Source organism: Trachinotus anak, unplaced genomic scaffold, assembly GCF_046630095.1.
Source record: "Trachinotus anak isolate AG129_WGS33_773 ecotype Australia unplaced genomic scaffold, CSIRO_AGI_Tana_v1 ptg000021l, whole genome shotgun sequence".
Lineage (NCBI taxonomy): Eukaryota > Metazoa > Chordata > Actinopteri > Carangiformes > Carangidae > Trachinotus > Trachinotus anak.
This window is the reverse complement of record NW_027273872.1, coordinates 12202606-12226740: the sequence shown is the minus strand read 5'-3', so window position 1 is coordinate 12226740 and position 24135 is coordinate 12202606. Positions and strand designations below refer to the sequence as shown.

Below are 24135 nucleotides of genomic sequence, written 5' to 3'. Positions count from 1 at the left end.
GTATGAAGGGCTTTGAAGTGTTTTGTTTGAATGGTAATGGACTAGATCATTTACTCCATAGAAAACACATTTTGAAAGACAACTTTTTGACATAAAGGGGCAGTTTAAGGCTTAACAAAAGTGGGGTGTGGCTGTTTACTTTGACCCCATTCACCCTGCATATCCCTGTATACCCTCCCCTTCATGCACATACATGCACATGAATACAGAGTCAGAACTATGGACAAAACCATGAATTAACTGGTTCCTGATGATGATTTTCACAAAATTTTCACAATTTTGCTTGAGATTTTTTCAAAGCTCTCATTTTGTTTATGTGTATGATTTGTGGTTATGTATTCAGTTATGCATAAAGCTATGTGTTCAGTTTATAAATATATATAATAGGCAGTTCATTCTTTAACATTTGCTTAGTGGCCATGCAGCTTTCTGTTTTAGCAGAAAGTATTAGCGTGTCAGAGTATCAGAAATTATAGATTAAAATTATAGACTGATAGAAACAAACAAACAACAAACAAAAGCTAGATAAATAACACAATCTTACCATTGCAGAAGCTTAAGTGTTCCTAGAGTGATGGATGAATCGAGGGAAAAGGGGGGAGGAGGAGAGGAAAAAAAGGTCTTGGTGTCAGTGGTACCAGCAGGATGTTTTCTCTCTGTGAGGATAAATCAGCAGTGTTCCTCCTCTCATCACCTGCCAGATCACCGCGGGAGGAACGACTGGCCATTCCTCCCTCTTCCTCCTCTCCCCTCTCATCCTCCCCTTCATCTTTTTCCCTCCATTCTTACTTCTCTCAGCCCCGAACAGTATAAGAGGTACTGTCACTGTCAGAGTGCTCTCTGGAAAATAAAAGGCGCGAAAACATTTTTTTAGCTGAGGTGGGAATAGGCACTCCGACTCCAGAGGTGTCATTCCCTTTGAGCCTCGCAGGAAAACACGCTGGGGTTTGCCAGGCCCTTTCCTGCCAGGCGGGGCAGCATGTGCAGAGAAAGTCCGAGGTTCCTCCTGTTCGCTTTGCTGTGCCAAGCCCCATCCATGCCAGAACACAACAGACTCTCTCTGCATCCCTGAGGGGACATTCAGTTGTCTCATAGCTGCTGCCACCGGATGTATGATGACATTCATTATGTCACGAGGCAAAGGAGTCCTGATCGTCCTGAGTACTTGCTGTTTCGTTGCCGTGTCATCGTAAACACACGACTCATAAAAAGCATTTCCAAAGTGATTTTAACATAAAAACATGAGAAGAAAACAGACACGCTTTCCTCAAAATAGTTTTCAGAACCTTACTCTCACATTTTTCATTATGCTTGTCACTTAATGTGTCTTTCATGTTGGATTTATCAGCGCATCCCATTGCTACCTGACCACAATGATAACAAAAAGAAACAAAAGATAAGTGGTCCCTAGTTCTGTCATTAGTCTTTCTGAGAGTAGGTAGTACCATTGTTATGCAGTCCACATAGGGAGGAGGTCGTGGTAGACAGTTGGGTCAACAAAACACTGAATTTCAACTCGGGAGATTGCTCTTGCTTTGTTGTTTCAAACCAATAGGTAATGTTTGTTTGTTTTTAAGTGTCGCTATGATCGTTTTCCAATCCTAACTATCCATGTTTATTATTGCTTCCATTACAACAAAGTTCCCCTAATCTTAGGAAAGCAGTCAATTTAACCCAAAGTACAATGTTATCTATCTGTGATAAAGAACATATTTTAACCCAATATTTCCCCAAACTTAACCAAGTTGTTTTTGTGCCTAAACTTAATCAAACCTCAGTCACAGTCTGATCAGGAAAGGCTGTCGTTAACTTGTTGATAACAGCACTTTCTTTTAGAAGTTGAAACTTTCATGGTTTGAAAAAAGGTACAATGATAAATTTCAGATCCTCGTCTAAGGGTTTCAGCTTTGGCTAGTGACAGAAAGTTTGCGAGATTGCGGATAAGCGATCGAAAGAGTTTCCTCCACAGAGTTCTTCTTGTCAAAGGGAGCCAGTTGAGGTGGTTTGGGCATCTCATTAGGATGCCTCCTGTACACCGTCCAGCAGAGATCCTCTGGGTTCATCCAACTGGTGGAACATCCTAGGGTAGGCACTGAAGACACTGAAGGGATTATATTTCTCATCTGGCCCGGAAACACCAGAACAAAACTACAAAACAAAACCACAAGTACTCTCTTCTTATGTCCTCTTTTTTAGCTGTCATCTAAAATCGTGAACACCTTTTGTCCCGTCTGTTCTGCCATTTTTACCGACTTGTCTGAACTCCACAACTATTCAACTCGCTCATGGACTCACTCATTTTGTGGAACCGTGACATTTAGCCCCCAGAGATCAAGGGCTTATGGGAAATAGAGTTTGTTTGAAGAATTTAGTGAACTACACAATTGACTGTTGAGTCATTAGGTTCAGGACTGAATTTTACTCATTTACATTTTCTCAAATGGCAGGGTGGTTTTAAATAAAGTTTTCTTATTCAGGACACTTAGAGACACTTTATCAAAATACAAGTCGAAAAAAGTTGTTTGCATTCAAAAAGTACATTTACCTGTAAAACTACCAAAGTATCAAAACCAGGTCAGTCAAGGTGACAAATGGTCTTTGGTTAGATTTATTATCACTATAAAATACTGATGCATTAATATATAAGCTTTATCATAATGCGGTTGCTGGTCGAGGTAGTTTTCCAGGTAGAATTGCATAACATTTCATGATATTATCTCATGTTATGTACAAACAGATTTCATCTTTGGAACATTTAGCAGCTGCAGCCACAGGAGAAATGTAGCTCAGTAAAAAGGGCACGTTATGATTTATATTTACAACTACCTCCAAGCTGTTCGTAGTAAACCTATGTCATCTGTTTCCACCTCTGTGTTGTGTTATTTATTCTGTGGTCGCAGTCGCTTTGAAAGCTCTGTGTTCAATCAATCAGAGCTGAAGTGTTTGCTGTAGTGTCAGATAATTGTGCAACGTTTTTCTCCCTGTGTGGTCTGCAAACATAACTTGGTAATTATCACTGAGGGCTTGTCAACCGTCAGATCAACCCATCCTCTCACTCCATAAAACTGGAGACTGATGACCATATTTTTCTTCTCTTTTATTCTATTCTCTTCCACCTCGGTCTGCTTCACAGTTGTGTATCACTGAACCTGATCACAGCCTTGGCAGATGAGGGCTGCTGTGTCACAGGCCCCCTCCCCCATGCCGATATGATCAGATTTTAATCACCCCGCTTTACCCCCCTCCCCACACCAGCAGCAGAAACCAGATGCCTATCGACACTCTCTGTCCGTGAGATAACTCAGAGAGACAAATGAAGACTTCCCATGCTGTCAAAATAATTCAAACACCTCCTGTGAATCTGCACAAAAACAACACGCTGGGTTGAGAGTGGAAGCACTACATCAGCGACAGGATAGCAGGCGAGGGCTGCAACTTTGCTGTATGTGGATGGTGGCAGCGTCCCCCTGGACTGTGGTCTCAGATCCATGTGCTGGAGTGGGTCCCAGCTGGGTGTAATGCGGTCGGGATGAGGGTCAGCACCTGCAGGTCCGAGGCCGCAGCTCTCTGCTGGAGGATGAGATTTGTCCCCTGCAGGGGATGGTTAAGCATCTGCTCTGAGAGGACAAGTTCAGGCTCTGGGTCTGAATCCAGCAGGGTTTCCTGATAGCTTGTGATAGAAACACAGTGAGAATGAAAAGTGTGAGAAGTCCTTTCCTTTTGAGTAAAGGGTCAGATTGCAGTTTAAGGTCCAGTAAGGAGTGGACAGTATGTTGAATAATATCATGATATTGCTAGGTAAATTCAGAAAATTTTCCGTTTTAGCATGAAAGTTCAATCTTCACCTTAGAAATAATAGTCTGACTGAACTTGTTTTCCACCACCTCTCATGCCTTTCATCAGCAGAGAAAACTAAACTAAACTCAGTGATGAATAATTTGGTTTGGTTTTCTCTACCACTCAGTGGCTCCCAGCCTGGGGGTCAGAGACCCCTGAGGGGTAGCAAGATGAATCGTACAGGTTGTGAGATGTTTAAGATGATATCAAAGAAGAACAAAAACATATTTCTACTCCATTAAATAGTTAGTTTTTAGGTATTTTTCCTTCTCTTTCTTCTCTTTTTTTCATGTGAAATTCAGAATAGTTTACTTCTTCTTCAGGCATCCAAAAGTGCTTAAAATGAAAAAGCATGTGAAGGCAAAAATAAGTCTTTGCATAAAATGCTCACAACTAACGCAGATTTCTTTACTTTACTATGACCCAAAGCCATGAATCTTATCATTTGCAAATGTATTGCCCAATGTCTTCAAATTGCTTGTTTTGTCCAATCAACAAAATCAAATCAAATCAAATCAATCAAAAAAAATTAAAGATTAGGGGCGACCCGGTAGTCAAGTGGCTCGGGCACGTACCATGTTGAGCGCAAGACACTCAGGCAGTCACCGGTTCGACTCCCGACTAGTCCAACTCTTTCCTGCATGTTATTCCCCTCTCTCTACCCCCTTTCCTGTCAGTCACCACTAATCTATAATAAAGGCATAGAAAGCCCAAAAAATAAATTCATTCATTCATTCATTTATAATTAGCAGTCTACAACGATAAAAAACAGAGACTATCAGCAATTCTGCCGATTCAAGAAGCTGCAGCCTGAGAATATTTGTTACATGTTTCGATAACAGATAAAATTACACAATTAAATAAACTTTGTATTGATCTACTGATTAAATAATTGCCTTTCTGGCTGTCATAGGTGAGTTTTCAAAGCCTGTCGTACCCCTGTTGGTCTATGCGTGTTCCAAACATTATCTGGCACAGATAATTTGTCAGAAGTCCGGATTTCAGTCTGACCAAAGCTGACATAAAAACTATATTTGGCCAACTTGAGATGTCTGAGTAAACAATGTCTAGTGAAAGTCTTGCCTAACTTTTCCATTGATGAATAGTCGAAAAGTATTTCTATGGTCTAAAGTTTAACTGTTTGTTGCACTTTGGCAGAAGTTATAGCAGCTGCGTTGCACAGCAAGAGTGAAGAGAGTCAAAGGAAAGAATCAATCTTCATTCCTGACCCTCACCTTGTTGTCACAACTTCTGAGCAGTGACTCAAATAATATATCTGCAGATCAAATCACAGAAGATGATTCTCTCAGCAGGAAAGTTGACCTGCCTCTCTGTGAGCAGGGTGAGGACAACACCCAGCTGTTCCTCCTCTCCTCAGCAGAGCTTCTGAGGCAGGTCCGGTACCTGGAGGGGAGACCCCCGAGGCAGACACAGGACGAGTTGAGGAAATAAAGCTCCTTTTATTATGCCTGGGAGCATTTACTGGAGGAAGCTGCAGCGAAAAAAGACATCTGTTTTGTGGTCATTTCAACGTACCCTCCTGGACTTGCCCTGAAGGGGGAATGTTTGCTGCCCTCTTAGCTGATCAGTTATTCTGATAACTTAGTTGACCTGCCTAAGTTTGAGCCCTTGAGGATCAAGGGAGAACGCATTGTTTCAACCAGTTCCTGTACTGATCCTCCACAGTGGAAAAAGATAGAGAATGATTCATACAAGTCGAGTCATGTTTATTTCTTTTTTTAAAAGTAATTTTTCGGGAGAGAGAGGGGATGACATGCAGCAAAGGGCCATGGGTTGGATTTGAACCCTGGCACTGAGGCAGCCCAAGTCACGTTTATTTCTACCTCTCACTGGGTTTTACAGAAGCAGTTCGTCCCCAGCCTGAGCTCTCTAAGAAAGCACTGCAAACCTGTATTATACCCTGTGATACATAAGTGAGATAAAAAAAACAGCTCTTTATTCTTCTTGGGGCCAAAAATATACATTTTTTGTCCTGAGAGTAGCACTACAGGATGGGTCATATCATTATTCAAAACAAAAAAAAATAAATAAATGAAACACTGAAAATTTGATGCCCCATAGATTTTGGTATTTGGAAGGAATTTGGCTTGATGGTGGGTTTGAGGAAAGGTTAGGATTGCACTTAAATCATTGGGATTCATCCTCTGGGGACCATGAATATCCACAGTGAATTAGGTCACAGTCTGGGCAGTGATTTCAATCCAGTTTCTCCTTTTTCCTCTTGTCTCTGTACATTAATGAAACAGATTCATAAAGCCTCTGGAAGTATTTTTGCTTAAGCTCGAACATTCTCATATCAAAGTGAGCGTGGCTAGTTATTTCCACCCACTTTGTATACAGTCACACTGCCTCTAGTATTCACTTTGAAGTAAGACGGAATAAAACAGACGGACAGGACGGTGGTGCTTGTGTCCATCTGACAACCAACTCCTGTCTCTTTAGTTGCTAAATGCTCCACTTTCTTCACAAGGTGATCTTCAACTTTGTTCAGACCAAACCCAAACAACAAAAATGTGCTCTAAAAACCAAAACAATGACCTAAAAAGCCTTAAAAGCTCTGCACAGCTTCAGAATTCTCTCTCGCTTCATTGCAGTCTCTGTAACATCATAAATAGTCATTTGATTTTCTGTTTAAATATTGATCAGGGGCACTAATTTGTGGCTCTGTGCATTATCACTAATGTTACCCATTAGATCTTTGTCTAGATGTGTGTTTACTACTCTGCATCAACCTTCCTTTCTTCTGGTCTGCAAAATGACCATTTATGTGACATATTGTTCTACATATAAGCTTGTACTGTGCGAAAGTCAGGGATGGTCTGTTGAATGACTGATGGTCGTGAGGCCGCTCATCTGGCCTTGTTGCCACCGTAGCTCAGACCAGATTAACACCTAGAGGGTCAGTGGATGAATGGATGGATAAGTATGTCAGTGACATACCTTCATAAATCTGATTTAGTCATTTTTGTTCTGATGAAAGGCTTCCTGGGTGCTGATGTGTTTCTGACAGTTGGTCAATCCAGGGCTTTGGAAATCTAAATCGGTTAAATAGATTTGTCAATGTGGATGGTTAGTGTGCAGTGTTTCAGCTCAGTCATTACGGCATGACTGACAGAAATAGACCTCTATCTATCGATTGGGAGCAGAAAAGAGAGTGTGTGTTTGTGTTCATGTAAATGTAAGAAAACAAAAGGCAAAACATTCAGAGGTAGAAAATTAGATTTGAAATTTCTCATGCCTTATTGTTCTTTTCACATAAACGCTGCAGTGTAAACGAGCAGCCTCAACCCTCACATAATAGAAATATACGTGTGTGTGTGTGTGTGTGTGTGTGTGTATGTTTGTTTGGTCCTTTGCAAGATGGATATCTTAATAAACACCATCTGGCTGAGCAGGCATGAGGTTTACCTTTCTAGCTTACATACACGCAACCTGCAGAGAAATGGAGAGAGAGAAAAGGCAGAGAAGATAAAGGAAGCAAAGGAGAGATGAGGGGACCAGATGGACTTAAAGTACAGTATGACTCATTTAGATGATGATTCAATTAAATGATGTAAGAAAGGAAAGAAAAAAAAAAGAAAGTCTGCAGTCGGTCAATATTCAGATAAATCAGGATAAATAAAGTAAATAAATAAAGTGAGAACATTAAATCGTATAAACAAGACACCTACTGTTGGCAAGAACAAGAACAATTTCATGGCTTTTCCTACCAGAATACATAGTAACTACCCCTGAGATCTTCAGTATTTCTACCGTTTACCTTGTGATTGTTGTAAATACCACCTTGATAAGTCTCCAGAGTTTTAGAATCCAGCCTGTGAGTATTAAAAGCGACTGTGCCGTGCTTCAATGTCTGATGAGCATTTAAACACATAAATCTTAAAAACAAAATGTCAAAATGTTTTTTCTCCATTTTTGAATTTTACTCCGTTGTTGTAAATAGACTTAGGCTGATATTCAATAATATTTAATATTTCCCACCATATGTGATGTTTTTCGTTATATGCAAACTTGGATATTTTGGATATCTCCCAAGCCTAGTTGGCAATGTATATGTTACACTTTGGTCTTGTCCTTTCTCTTAACCCACTTTGGGCTGGTCATATCTGTATGCCAGAAACAATCATAAAAATAGCATTAATTTGCTCATTCATTCATTCATTCATTCGCTCATTCATTATATTACTAAAACCGGACTTCCTGGATTATATTTCAAGATTAAGACTGGATAATATTAATTGATTAACATTTATTAATTTCCTCACTCAGTCGTCCCGACACCATCCACCACTATTTTAGGCAGGAGGACAGGAAACAGAGACAAGGTTAAACAATTCAGATAGAGAGGTGAACAGTCAGAGTGTAGCGGCTGTTATAGAGGGTCTGAGTGTCTCAGTTGGTTTCTCAGCTTGGTCTGTAAACAAGAGGCCATCAAAATGTCCTGCTGTGATGGATGGATTCATGTGAAGCAAAGAAAATCTATTTCACTCTCCCTCTGTCTTTATTCTCCTCTACTTTTTTGTTCTATTTGAATTCAATAACTTTACAGCAGGAATTCATCAGAAACACTCTGCCCAAAATATTTTTACAAACACACATTTTCAAAAGTCCCATTTCTGTTTTTTATCTAAGCCAGGACGAGATTTGTTTTTTTGTTAATCCTTTAGAAGCTTTACAATTAGTATATCACAGCACATCCTCTGTCTTTAGACCCATAAGTTCAAACAGGAAAAACTTAGAGAGTTGAAAAAGCTGGAACATGCAGCCAGAGAAATAATTAAAAGTGTATCATCCATATACATTTCTTCCACCTGCAACTGATGCTGAAGAAGTTTTGACTTTTCAAAGTTAGAAAGTGGATCATTAATAATAGCGCCCCCCACAGGGAAATCACAGTGAGTCTTCAGACGCTGGAGGACGATGCCAAGATGCATCACTTCTGCAACCAGTCAAAATCAGACCGGCAGAGTCTGACATATCATCTAAGATATTATATCTGACAGCCGGACACGGGCTGATCTATAACCCCACATACTGTAGCCTCGGCAGCAGATGGAATAAACCTCTTTTTTATTTCTCTCAACCTGTCTATTCCCCTCATCCATCTGCCTTTCAGGTGGTGATGAGGAAAAGGACTTTGACATCCAGAGGAATACTGGAACCATCTTGATCGCCCGCCGGCTCGATGCAGCTCAGCGCTCCAACTACAACCTGACAGTGCGGGTCACCGACGGACACCACAGCGCCACCACGCAGGTGAGGAAAAATGAACAAAGTACTTGTTAAGGAAATAATGACTTTTTTTGATTAAAGCAAATGAGAATGGTAAATATATGCTAAATGTAACAAATGAAAATCTATATTTTTTTCATACTGATGCCAGATTGGATAATTAAACCCGACCCTGTTGACTTTTTGCAGACTTGTTTGTCCTTGCTTCCTGAGCTTGTGGGCTCTCACAATTTACAACTGGCTTATAGTCATATAACATGGTGGATGGTGTAACAACATAATACAACAAATCAACAAATTGACATTTTCCTCTCATGTTTAAGATAAAAGAAAAAAAAAAGGTGAATGAGTGATGACACTGTAAAGTCTCTGTGCTAATGAACCCACTGCGCTGAACCAGCTGCATTAAACAAAAACATCCAACAACTTTATTCATGTTCTCATTTGATTTCGAAAATCCCTGGTTTAAAATCTAATCTGAAGTCCTGCAGGCAGCAGTGGATCAGGTGCTGCATGTGAAGCGGCTTTGAAGCACCACCTTCCATATTTAATGTCATAAATGCCGAGCATCTATTTTCTCAAACCTTGTGTATTCCATTTCCAAACCGCAGGCCTACATCCGTGTGCTGGACATGAATGAGCACCGTCCGGTCTTCCTGAAGCCGCTGTACGAGGTGAGAATTGAGGAGAGAGCCAGTAGATCATGTCATTTGAATACAGAATTCTGAGTAGCAGAGTTCACGGGTGAGTTATTACAGCAAGATTACCCAAGAGGACATTCTTTACAGGTAATTGAGTGTATGTCAGAGATGCAGCCAGGTGTGAAAAGCAGTCAAGTACTGTTGTCCCTCTACAATCACAGGAGTGAAAGTCTTTAAGCAGACTGTTTGTAGGGGCCCTTTACCACAATTATATCTAAGCAAACCAACTTTTCATCACAGACTGTACCAGGATTTTTCAAACTTTTTCTGCTATGTCGCCCACTTGAAGCTGAAATATAGTATTAACAGTAAACAGTAAGATTCATCACATTCTAGATGTGACTTGCATGTTGGATTAATGAACATCACTTCTTTTTTCTTTTCTTCTTTTCTTTACTTTTCTTTGAAGGATAATCCAGCTCCAAATTTTGGAACTACAGTTCACATAATCTGGGGTCTTTGACGGATGTAGATAAGGAAGTATAATGTTGCTATGGAGTCAGTGTCATAGTTGTGAGCTACAACTTGAACTGTGGTTTTTATAGCCTATATTTGTTTACATTTTGGTAAACTGGCACCATTAAAGGTATGCTGAATTAGCTATCAGCAGTTCCCGGGGATGTGCTGATAGTCATTACTGGATTACTTTGATACTGAAGAAAACTTCAAAATGTGATGATTCTCAGGATGATGTTCACTGGCAATGGACACTGGAATTAAGGTGATCCTAAAACAGTTAAAATCACACTGAATCTGAAATTATGTGTACTGTATCTTTGTGTTCAGATTTATCTGAGTTTTGATTCTGAGTGCAAGTTTTGATGCAAATTGTGGATCCTTAAGATTTTCAAGTATCCTAACTGTCTTTTCTTCTCTGCCAAAAGTCTTTCCATTTCATACTACATCATACTACTACTGTCACATTGAGTGGTGTTGCTCAAAGTCTATCAACTTAAGTTGCCCCTCCTGCAATGGCTCTAAGCCCCCCCCCCAGTTTCAGAAACACTGGACTGTAAGAAAATACAAGAAACTGCTGAACCCAAAAAGACAAAGTCTGATGGTGAATATTTTTCTTAGCCTAGCCACTTCTTTATTTTTTAAATTTATATATCAAGTAGTTACACTTTAACTCCTAACCTTGATCCTGCTGGGCTATAATGATGATGCTCATTGATCCTTTGATCAGCCAGGCTTAAATAATTTCTGTTGTGGCCTTTGTGGTAACCAGGGAAGTAGTTATAGATTTATTTAAAAATGTAGCACCTTAAATTTAAATGTTGAGAAATATTAAAACCTCCTGCCACCATTCCTTACTATGATTATCGGGACATCCAACAGACTGTCTGTTGGATGAAGCTGCTGCATCACTGTTGTTTTCTTAATCACAGTAATCAACAGCCTCTCTGGTCCCGTCTCTGCTCTAACAGAACAATTTCTTTCTCAAAATCACCTTCTGTCCTCAGTCTGACCGCTGTTATGAATAAAAATAGTCTTCAAATTGAAATGTCAAAGTTAAAGAATTCAGTTTCACAGCCACTTCTCAAACTCTGCCTCAGTTTGGTATTTGTTTTTTATTATCCTGAAATAAAACACCCATTTCCTGGTCCGCTCTTGTGTAATTTAAGGTGAGGGTTCCTGAGGATACCTCCCCGTGGAAGGACATCCTGCAGATCAGCGCCCAGGACGCTGACACCAACAGTAAGCTGGTGTACTCCATCCACAGCAGCCTCCATCCAGACAGCACCAAGTTCTTCCACCTGGACCCAAAGAGTGGAGTCCTGGTGATGACAGAGGAGCTTGACTACGAGATGATCTCTATTCATACTCTGATCGTGATGGTAATGATACAGTTTTCTCAGCGCAACTTGAGTCTTGACCTGTAATGTACATAAGCAAGTTATTTTAGCTCTTCTGGAGCTTTCTATCATATCTCACGATCTTCCTCAGCAGAGGGAGTTTTTCCAGTTGTCACAGAATTGTAGATATCAAATTTTCATTCCTCTTAAAATTAACAGTCATTAAAATATATGAAGTTCAGATTAAACAGCTTCACAAAGATCTTTATTTGCCATTATTCTGTTGTTATTTACTTTCATTTCTTATCTATTTAATTGTATATGGTGTTTTAAACCTTTCTGTAAAAACACTTTGGTGAATATTACCATTGCTGTCCTTATACAAACTTATCTCTTATACGATACAGCTTTTTATGGTGAAACACAAATAGCTTCACTCTCAGCTAATTCATTGGTTTTGAAATGGTTTATTCAGCTGAAGAAAGATGAGGGTTTTCTCAACCTGTAAAGTAGCATGAAATTCAAAAAAAAAATTCCAACAGACCAAATTTACTTTTTCATGACACTGTTCCATTTAAACATGCTCTGTTAACAAATGCAACTTTATTTGACCTTAGATGAAATCAGTTTACAAGAAAAGCAGGACATTAAAACAAAAATGTTAGACATTCACAATGCAATGCAACAAAAAAGTGGACAGTAATTTGAGTTTTTATATTTGAAATATGCATGAACTATTATAAAGACATGGCACGCAAACTTAATATAAAGACAAAGAACAAGAAACTCCTAACTCATGAAAAACAGCAGCAAAAAATGCATGATTTTTACTTGTTTTATTACCAGTATATGTTTCATTATTTTTGTCCAGCAGTTGCTACTCTAACAGCCCTAATCGTCTCTTACCACCACAGACACAAACGCTTTTCTTTGCTGCTCCTCAGGTGCGTGATCAGGAGATCCCTGTGAAGAGGAACTTTGTGAAGGTGGTGGTTCATGTGGAGGACTGTAACGACCACTCACCAGCTTTCCTCAGCCCTCGGTACGAGGCCAGCATCTCCAACCTGGCCCCTACTGGCTCTGAGGTTATCCGGGTCAAAGCACTGGACAAAGACATGGGCAGCAATGCCGACATCAGCTACTCTCTGCACTCCGGTGAGCAGCAAAGGGGCTTAATTTTTCTCTTCTATTTATGCCTGCTCCCTTCCAGCTTCACTCTGCTTCACATTCATTCAGACACATATTCACAACTGGGAGCCGCCAGACATTTTCCAGCATTGACTGCTGCGATCCGCCACAGACAACTACAGCCTTTGAATGTCGACTTGGCTCCAGTGAAGGAGCGGGTTTAAGGGCACAATGATGATACCTGAGAGAGAGCAGAGTGTATCTCAATTACCTTCCCTGCCATGATTTCCATTTTGGGATTTGAATTTCAACCTTGCGGTCTCAGTCTTCCGTTAATCTCTATCACTTTATTGCCTCTCTTTGCTCTCCACACGGAGCTGAAGCATCTTGACCTTCTGAGAGAATGGCTGAGCCATACAACTTGCATTCTCCTGCAGTAGTGTAGGATTTATCCAGGGAATATTGCTGTTCATGTATGATCAAAGTGGTTGGGAAAATGTGTGGCAGAGCATGGTGCATAACCCAAACTGTGTGTTTTATACGGCAAAGAACATCCTTCTTAATAACTAATTCTGTTTCAGATTCAACCTTTAAGACTTTTCCTTCTTAAAACCAGAGAAAAAAATGGCAAATAGGGTGAGAGAAATATAACTGTTCACAGAGCCGTGTCTCTTGTTTAAATGCAGTAGACAGAATAAAGCTTATCAAAGATGTATGCTCAAAAAATGCACTGTTATTTCTACAAATCTTGACACAGATTGATATTGAAAAACACTGAGGTAAATACAATTCTCAGCTGGAGCCAGCAGCCAATTACCCTGCTTAGCACAAATGCTGGAAACAGTTGAGACAGTTAGCCTGGCTCTGCTCAAAGGTAACAAAGTCCAGCTACCTGCACGTAAAGCTCACTAATTAACACATTATTTCTAATATATAATATAACGGATAAATTACCTGGTAAAGTACATCTAATCTAAAGTACAGTAGAATGAAATCTATGAAAAAGTGGGGGAAAAGGTTTATGATTGAAACAGTGTATCAGGATTAAAATGACAAGACTGATAGCATTCTGAGTAGTTAATTTGTCTAACACAATATTTCCTCACCTGCAGGTAACATCGACAACATCTTCTCCATAGATCCTGAGATGGGCTCCATCAGTGTCTCTAAACCTTTGGACCTCCAGCCACAGGACCGGTTCCACCTGACAGTGAAAGCCACTGATCAGGGCTTCCCTCAGCGCAGTGACCTCTGCTCCATCCATGTCCACATCCGCATTTCCGACCAAACCCCACCCGCCTTCCCTTCAGATGAATACCTAACAGAGATTAGTGAATTAAGTGTGCTCAGAACACCAGTGGTCACCATCTCAGCTTCCAGCCCTGCTGCAGTTCATTATGGGATAGAAAGTGGCAATCCAAATGGGACATTCCATATCAACCCCTACACTGGGCTGATTTCAACGCAGAAGCACCTTGATTTTGAGAGCTGTGCCTCTTATGAGCTCAAAGTTACAGGTTCCACCACAGCTGGAGCCTTGTCCAAGACTGTCGTTTACATCTACGTGATTGACGAGAATGACAATGCTCCTGTTTTTCAACAGAAGGAGTACTTAGGGCAAATAAGTGAAGCCGCTCACATAAACAGCATGGTGATGGGAGAAAGAAACACCCCACTGGTCATCCAGGCTTCAGATGCAGACAGGGATGCTAATTCTCTGCTGGTGTATCAGATCCTTGAACCAGAGGCCCTGAAAGTCTTCAAGATAGACTCAAGTATGGGCACTATCTCTTTAATTTCACCAGTTGACTTTGAAGCCAGGGCTGAGTATCACTTCACGGTGCAAGTAAAGGACTCAGGGGAGCCATCACTGTATGCAGCAGAGCCTGCCAAGGTCACTGTTCACATCCTGGACCTGAATGACTGCCCACCACAATTCACCACCCCAGTGTACGAGCCATCCATCATTTTCCCAACTGTCAGAGATACAGAGGTTGTGCACGTCATGGCACATGACCCCGACTCGGCAGTCTCATACAGCATCACTGAGGGGAATCTTCACAATGCATTTTCCATTCATCCCACCACTGGAATCATTACTGTGAGCAATGTGTCTGAATTTAGGCAATTCTATCATCTAGTTGTCAAAGCCTCTGACGGCCTCTTCAAAGACTCAGCTACTATCATGGTAAATGTAACAAACCTAACAGTAAGTGATCTTGGATTTGAGCAGAAAGTGTATTCAGCAAGCGTTACAGAAAACCTGAAGACGGTGAAAACTTTGGCAGCACTAAAAGTTACAGGTTGTTATTTAAATGAGCCTCTTTTGTATTCTGTGCTAAACCCAATGGGGAGGTTTGCAATTTCCCAGACATCAGGCGTGCTTGAAACAACAGGTATCCCTTTTGACAGAGAGGAACAAGATGTGTATGATGTAGTGGTGAAGGTACAAGACATGAGAACACCACCCAGGACAGCTACAACTCAGGTCAAGGTTTTTATAGATGATGTCAATGACAATTCCCCACAGTTTCTAAACTTGCCATTTTCAATGATGATATCTGAAGACTCTGAACCAGGAGATGTTTTGTATCAAGTAACTGCCATCGATAGAGATTTGGGGGAAAATGGATCCATCATGTACTCACTAGAGGAGGAGTATGACCTCTTCAGAATAGATCCTGATGTAGGCGACGTGTCTCTTCAGAGGCCTCTTGACTTTGAAGCCCTGAATAAGTATGCATTGACAGTCTTGGCTGTAGACGAGGGGGAGCCCAGTCAGAGCACAGTGGCACAGCTTACTATTCAAGTGAGAAATCGAACCAACCCAGTTTTCCAGACTCTTCTTTACCCGCTGAAAGTCCCCGAAAACGTTCCTCCCTTCACCACCATCTTACATGTTCAGGCCAGAAATCCAGAAGGCTATCGGCTCATCTACAATCTTGAAGAGGAAAACGCCTCAAAGCACTTTCACATTGATTTCAAAACAGGTGTATTGACTGTCACCAACCCCCTCGACTACGAGAGTCAGACCATGCACGTTTTGACAGTTCGAGCTACTGACTCTGTGACTGGAGCTTTCTCTGAGGCCTCAATAGAAATAGAAGTGGAGGATGTGAATGATAATGCACCAGTTTTTTTCAAACCACTGTACAGTGTGAACATTGCTGAAGGGCTCCCAGTTGGCACTTCAGTGATACAGCTGTCTGCCTCTGACAGGGACTCTGGCAGAAATAAAGATTTGACCTTCAAGATGGTGAAAACAGAGGGGAATGAGACTGATTTCTTTGAGATTGACCCACAGAATGGGTTGATTTTCACAAAACAGGTGCTGGATCATGAAAACACAAAACACTTTAATTTGAAAATCAAAGCCACCGACAATGGCACTGTCCCTCTTAGCAGTGAAGCTAGTGTCTTTGTAAATGTCACAGATGTCAATGACAACCCACCAGATTTTGTCAGCTCTCAGTATGAAGCCACACTGGATGAAATGGCAAAATGTGGCCACATAGTCATCAAAATCCAAGCTTCAGATCCCGACACCGGTGACCTGAATAACCTCAAGTATAAAATCCTCTCAGGAAACGAAGGTCGTTACTTCAACATAAATGAATCCTCAGGAATCATCTCCTTTTCTAACGTCTGTAAGAGGAATTTGGATCCTTACTATAACCTGACAGTGGCAGTGTCTGACGGGGTGTTTCAGAAAACAGCACCAGTCAACATTGACATGATTAACAGCAACAGGCATAGTCCGTACTTTAAACAGAGCATCTACGAGGCAGAGCTAGCTGAAAATGCAGAAGCAGGAACTCGTGTGATCCGATTAGCTGCCATTGACCCTGATGATGGGCCGTATGGCAGTGTTGACTACACCATCATCAACAAACTTGCTGATGAGAAATTTGCCATCAATAATAATGGTCAGATTGTTACGACACAGCCATTGGACAGAGAAAACCCAGCCCAGAGAGTCATAGCTATTAAAGTGATGGCAAAAGATGGCGGTGGAAAAGTGGCCTTTTGCACAGTAAAGATTATTCTTACAGATGAGAATGACAACATACCTCAGTTCAAAGCATCAGAATACCAGGTTTCAATTCAGTCAACTGTAAATAAAGGCTCCCCTGTCATTCAGATCATGGCTTATGATGCAGATGATGGCAAAAATGCAGATGTCACCTACACTGTAGATGAAGCAGAAGAAGTGACAGAAGACATTATTGAGATCAACCCTTTCACCGGAATTGTGAGTGTCAAAGAGAGTCTTGTTGGTATGGAGAATAAGATCTTCAACTTCAAAGTCAAGGCTCGTGATGGTAGCTTCCCATTCTACAACTCAACAGTCCCTGTTCAAGTCAAAGTGGTTCCTCCCGAGGTTCCTCTTCCGAAGTTCTCTGAGCCTCTCTACACCTTTTCAGCTGCTGAAGACATCCCCATAGGGACGGATATAGGCTCTGTGAGGGCTGACTCCGACATGCCACTCATTTACAGCCTGGTGAATGGGAACACAGTTGAAAGCAACAAAGACAAAGTGTTCACCTTGGACAAAGAAAGTGGAACTTTGCTGTTGCAGAAGACCATTGACCATGAAAAGACCAAGTGGTACCAGATAGATGTGATTGCCCAGGGGAACCACAATGGGACTGATGTGGCATCACTGGTGTCTGTCAGCATCCAAGTCCAGGACGTGAATGATAACCAGCCAGTGTTTGATGCAAGCCCATACAGGGCCTTCCTTGCTGAGAACATGCCTGCTGGAACCACCGTTATTCAGGTATGAAAAAGGAAGTATTATTGATTTGGCTAGAGAGGGAGAAGCAAAATGCTTTTTAAAGTATGTTTTTCATCCACATTGTGAAGTACATTGATGTAGCCCTTGATTAGTTTCACAAAACCCAACTTTCAACTGCTTTTACATCAGTTGAATGTATTCTGCTGTGTTTAGATTAGCTTAACGCAAACACAAGGGGCATGGGAATAAGGCTACTCTATCTCTGTGGATTCATATCTCCAAATTTCATATTGATGTTCTGTATCTTATGTATTTAGTACATGTAAAAACAAAAAACTAAACTTTGTAGAAGAGCTTGTAATTGTGTCAGATGTCAAAGCCTTTCAAGCTAGAATATCTCCCATTTGACAGGTTTCAATTGTAAACTGCTACAAATCCACGTGTTATGTGCTATGTTTACTTTCCATGTCAGCTAACAACTTGTAATAATGAGTGAACGCTCAAAACTTGAAATGCAACCACCAACCATTGTTAATATTGACCCACAGGTGACCGCCAATGACCCAGACACAGACACCAATGGTCTTGTAACCTACAGCTTGGAGTCACTGCCTGATGACATCTCAACCAGGGTCACCGAGGTGTTTTCCATTGATGGCGAGAGCGGCTGGATCACAACTACACAGGAGACGGACTGTGAGGCAACCAGAGTCTACAGGTTCAACGTAGTCGCAACAGATCACGGCGGCGACAACAAGCTGTCGTCCAGTGTCCTGGTGGAGGTAACAGTGACGGACGAGAATGACAACCCACCAAAGTTCTCTGATGACATTTACCGCGGCTCAGTGGTGGAGAACAGCAGTCCGGGTGAAGTCATCATCTCCATGACGACCACAGATGCTGATGTGTCTCTGGAGAACCGCCTAGTGACATGTTACATCACAGGTGTGTTTGTCTGAATGTGTGTTTTTGAGTATGTGTGGGTCAGTGGATTTGGGGCTGTGTGTCTGTTTTTCTTTTGTATTTTTAGTCATTTGTGCTGGTCACTAAGGTTGTGAGTGTGTCTGTGTGCGCACAAGTGTAATTGTATGTCACGGATATACTCAACTGTGATCATATTTGCATGGTTTTCTCTAAGAGTGAGTGAAATCTCTGTTAATCGCTGAGTCACAGTATAATGTTACTCAGCCATAGATAAATCACAAAGAAAAACAGGTTGACAACCTGACAAGGCAGGAATACAAACTGGATATCCTGTGGCTAACAACAAAAACAAAGCCTTGAATTAATGCAAATCTTCTATTTTTCTCCAGACAGTTAAACCTGTACCATTCTAAAGGAGTTTGCTGTCACAACATTGTTTTTGGAAAATGTAACAGGGGAATATTTGCATTGGAATTATTTCTAAATGGTAATGTTTGGCTGATGCTAACATTGGCTTGTCAAAAAGAAACAAAAACAGAAGCAAACACTGGATGTTAAAGTTGCTCATAACCAGAATGATTGATGTGATTATTGTATTTATTCGGCAGTCTGTCTACAGCAGGGCGGTTTCACACAACAAAATTCAAAAGACATTGCTATGATTTCTCATCAGGACGGTAGCCACGATTTTTAAAACCACTGAGGTCTGCAGTCTAAATTTCTCTCCTGCAACTAAATCACCTGAGAAAATTTTGAGAAAGTATTGATTTTAATGATAAATAAATTTTTGTCCTTAATTCTTTTACCTTTTTGCTAAAAAGTGAGAAGTGCTTTGCTAAAAAGTCCATCTATGTGGACTTAATTGAATGAAGTGAGTTATACTCCTATTCCTCATAGTGCTGCAGGCTGTTTATGTACAGTAGCACTTCATAAGGTTTTGTCATTGCCAAGAAAACCCACACCACAGGTAAACACATCAGTCACAAGACTTGTACGACAACTTTTGACAGGTGCAAAGACTTCATACATTTCCCTTTTTGAGGTTGAAGCATTTGTTTGATGAGCAGGACAGATGCCTGTAGCGGCTCCATCTGCGCATGTCATCTGTCAAATAAGGTGGCTGACTGGCTGTGATGCAATCTGCTGTAACATACACACTGATGGGCGCCTTCACCAGGTGGTGTCGGCTGCCTAGTCAGAGTATAAAACAGTTGAAGTTTCTTTTCCAAAAAGTTTGCTAGAGGATGGAAAGAAAACAATAAATATAAAGTACGCAGGTGAGTCAGCCTAATGTCAAACTTCATCCACAACAGAAATTACTGAATTATTCAACAGGAACAACATGGCATCGGTACTCAGTATCAAAGACATTTCTGTATCACATAAGAAAACTGTTAATGTAAAGTAAACTTAATATTTCTCAGAATATGATGCACAGTAGGAGAGACACTATGATGAAAGCAAAAGCAGACAACAAAGAAGAACTCAGCCATTATACTTACAAACATATTTCTACCTAATCTCCATACAGTGGACCTGTAAAATATAGTCACAAATGGCACAATTTCTGTCTAATCAAAAATTAAGAATTTTTGTTTGTTTTTCTGGGAAACTCTGATGGATCTTGACGTCTGTGTATAAATGATTTTTCACTTCCCAACTGCATTATTTACTTTTTTTCCTTTAAAACTTGAATATGACACGTAGGCACTTCATTACTGTAGCAATTAGCTTCCTCAGTTTCTGTAACAATAAGTGCCAAGCCAGCAAATTCTTTAGAACATTTTTTGGGGGAATTGTCTGGAAAATATGGGACTGTTACCAAAGAAAGTGCCTAGTAACTCAGCTCTCCATTACTCCTCCAGACGGGGACCCGTTGGGCCAGTTTGCCATCATCCAGGAGGACGAGGGCGAATGGGGTTTGATCGTGAAAGAACGTCTGGACCGAGAGACCAAAGACAGATACACACTCAAAGTCACCGCCACTGATGGGAAGTTTGAGGCTCCAGTTACTGTGGACGTCCATGTGCTGGACATTAATGACAACAGTCCACTGTGCGAACAGGTCAGGAAGTTATTTCACCCTTTTGTTTACAGATAAGATTCATCACAGCATCAAATTACCTTCACTATCACTGTCCAACAACAGCTTGTCAGACACACTCCCATGCTCTGTACAATAGTCTAGCAACTCTTAAGGGAAATTAAATTTTATCCTATTTTCTTTTTTTTCTTTACACCTTTAATTGTAACTGTAAATAAAGCGCCCCACCTGTTTCTCAGTGCCTCCTAAAACCTTTACTGATAAAGAATCTCATTAGTCTTGTTTGATTGGAGGCTTTTAGTGAAGAAACAATGCATTAAAAATATGTGGTTTCTGCACAAAAATGGTTACTTTTTAAGACCAACAACAGCATCCTGTGTTGGAAAACTTTACTCTGCAGCCCACACAGAACAAAAACATGTAATAAATATAGCACTGTAGTAAATTTGTCAAGTAAAAATAGAATTAGTTCTTTCCTAAAAACTAAATGTTTGGAGCTGGCACCTGTTGCTGTTAATGGAAAATAAAATATTGATACTGCAACACATAAAAATACCATAAACTAGTAAAGGGAATATTTACTAATCATTATTAAATTATATATTTTAATGGCCCATCTAGGAGGCAAATGCAAATTAGCTTAGGCTATAAATGCTATGGAATCTGGTATTGGTTTATGCCATAGACAGTACCAGTCCCTATACAAATAAACATTTAAAATAAAATTAATTTACCAGCAGAGAATATATAGCAGATGTGATGTGATTAATTTCAGTTATCTTGGAAAGTGATCTTAAATTTTATTGTGGCATTTTTGCAAAACATGAAAATACCTGAAAAATATTATTATTTTTCAGTGTGATTTATTTTTCAGATTTGCTTCTCCAGCTCTTAATATCATAAAAAAAATGTGTAAACTTTTTCTGTCTATATCATTTTATGTATCCAGAAATCAGTAGCTTCACTGAGAAAAGTGCTATGCAAATGGGGCCTGATTATTGTTATTATCCTCCTGTTCCAGCTGGTCTACACAGAGGTGGTGATGGAAAACTCACCCTCCAGCATGTTTGTGCTGAAGGTTTCAGCTTCAGATCCGGACGTGGGAGCTAATGGCCAGATCTCCTACACCCTCCACGGTCCTGATGCAGACAAGTTCCATCTCAACCACAGGACAGGTATGATGGTGTCTGTTTGGGGTCAAAACACAAGCGCTCCCCCTAAGTGGGGTGTTTGAACTGGCGATACCATCAGCGCTCTGCAGAAGGTACTCACACAGGCTCTGTACTGTGTGAGAGCGAAAAGCATTTCTCTTGTCATTAGTTATTTCCCCTGTTTTCAGAGGCGCCTCATTGACATCCATCACACTTTATTTCTGTCATAACATCTTTGTCTCCTGTCTTCAATGCCAGCTGATTGCCTGGAGGATATCAGACAGTTTGTAGCCATGCTAACAGAGAGGATGTAGAGACAGGAATGTCACACAGTCGGTGGGCTGACACTTTGCTACAAATATCATGACAGTTATTTCATCCCAAAAGTTGAAGTGAGCCAGTGACTTTTCAGTCAGAGCCACCAGCAGGTCAAAATGTCCACATTCCTCACACTGAATTTATAACAGGCTCAGCTTTACTTTGACATTCATGCTTATAAAGCAAGGGAGCATGGTGAATATGCTAAACAGGAGCAGTTTACACATCAGGAAGAGGCTCAGTAAACAGCACTGTTGGTACTGTAGCACGAGGCTAGTTTGCTAACTGGTGAGCTGGCCAGCAACAAGGCAGCAGAGTTTTAAGAGTTTCTTCAGGAAACGTTTCTGTGCCACCAACTCTCATACCTTTACACAAAACATTCATCTTTTGAAGGGCTATTCTCTGGAAGAGTAGGGTTACGTGTTTATGATACAACAGAACCAACAGGCTACGATAGCTTCAACAGGGCAGATTTAACAATATAACGAAGCCAGTCCACTAAACATTTCATAGTAAAGATTGGAAACCAGGTGAATTTCTACTGATACCAGGTGATAAATAAAAGGTCGCAGTAGGAAGTACTAACAGAATAAATTAAGATAAGTAATTTACAATAAAAAAAATATTCAGTTCTTTTGTAAGTAAAATGTATTTCGTTGTATGCCATGGAAAACTTTAGACTAGGTGAAAAACTGATTTTGAATTTGTGACTTCACTACTCTCCCCACTTTTCTCCAGGTGAGCTGTTCACTCTGGCTGTGTTGGACCGTGAGAGGGAGGTCGAATACAACCTGGTGGCGAAGGCGACGGATGGCGGCGGGAGGTCCTGTCAGGCAGACATCCTGCTGATGATTCAGGACATGAACGACAACCCGCCTCGCTTCTCCTCCAGCCACTACGAGGTCACTGTGTTTGACAACACGACCGTCCGGACACCCATCGCTGTCATATACGCCAAAGACCCAGACACTGGTAGGCTGCTGCTGAGTTTTTCTAATGTCATTTTGGCTGCTGTGTCAATTCAAATGAGACTTAGAATACAATAAGACCATAGAGAAGATTATGTAGTTTTCTCAGGTCAGAACATGTTGTGACATCCTTATAGTCCTGGTATCAGCGATCCATTTTACACTATTAAAGCCTAATACACAGGCTTACCTTTGTGTGTGTACAGTACGTGTGTGTACGACGGTGGTATTACTGATCCTAAACATAATAAAAGACTCAGCTGTTCCTGACAGAGTTTGCTTTCTGAAACGCCCGCCTGAAACTGTTCCTCCGTTTCATTCCAGCTGTCGTAGTTATTCACTGCCCACGCATTAACCCTGGGAGCATTACAGTCTACTACCTGCTCATTAGGCCGCAGTAATTTCAAAGTTTTGTAGCTTCTGTTGGTTGTGTTTATAATCAGTATTCAGCTCCAGTTTCTAGTAAATCGTTCAGTTGTTTCTTACGATGTTAACTATGTCCAGGGGATGGCATCAAAGGAAAAGGCCATAAGTGTTACGTTGAGTTAAGTTGTGATACCAAGAAAAGTCATATAGGGCTTCAGTATTTTTCAAACAACATGTTTGTCAAACAACATATCAAGATTCAACCAGAGATCTTATGTTGTTATATTTTTTTTATTTTTGGTTTTTGCATGTCTGTGTTTTACGTTGGTTTGAATACGTGTGCTTTCATTTGTTTTCTTGGTGAATAAGTGAAAAAAAGTGTTTGTGTAGGTTGTTTGATAAACAAAATCAAACAAAGCAGACAATAATAATATTTATTATAATCTTTATTTGTAGAGCACTTTTCAAAACTCAAACTGTGCTTCACACGGGGCAGCAAATTAAGAACAAAATCAAATTACAGCAGGGAAGCAAAATAAATTCAAAAATCATATGATAAAAGAGAATCAGAAAAAAAACAACTTCAGTGATGTAACATAAAAGAAATTATTAAAAGGGGATTATAACAGAATAATAAGACAAGCAAAAGGTAGCTTTTTTTTATTTCTTCAGTTGAGATCGTCCTCAACTTCCTCTTCTTTGTCTTTTATGACTTGCACACTCCATAGGGGTCCTATAAAGTTTGTTTGGGTAATTTAGAAAGGGGCCAAAATGGAAAGGGTTTATCCTCATGGAATCTTGAATGTAATCTGTAAATTTCATGGAAAACCAACAATCACTGCGAAGTGTTTGTTGTGTACAAGTTGAGGTTTTGGCCCATTTCCCCCAAGAAAATTAGATTTTTGATATGC

The 24135-nt window shown here is 40.5% G+C and overlaps 1 protein-coding gene across 4 annotated transcripts in view; it reads left to right on the top strand.

The window, feature by feature from the left end:
• fat2 (FAT atypical cadherin 2) overlaps positions 1-24135 on the top strand; it is a 136844-nt gene that overhangs the window by 63563 nt on the left and 49146 nt on the right. For all 4 annotated transcript variants that reach the window (XM_071458163.1, XM_071458161.1, XM_071458162.1 and 1 more), the window contains 9 exons: positions 8975-9114; positions 9702-9764; positions 11417-11629; positions 12532-12742; positions 13828-17495; positions 18002-18398; positions 20243-20442; positions 21443-21596; positions 22629-22862. In XM_071458163.1, the coding sequence (XP_071314264.1) occupies positions 8975-9114; positions 9702-9764; positions 11417-11629; positions 12532-12742; positions 13828-17495; positions 18002-18398; positions 20243-20442; positions 21443-21596; positions 22629-22862 (5280 nt within the window). The remainder of the gene's footprint in view (positions 1-8974; positions 9115-9701; positions 9765-11416; positions 11630-12531; positions 12743-13827; positions 17496-18001; positions 18399-20242; positions 20443-21442; positions 21597-22628; positions 22863-24135) is intronic.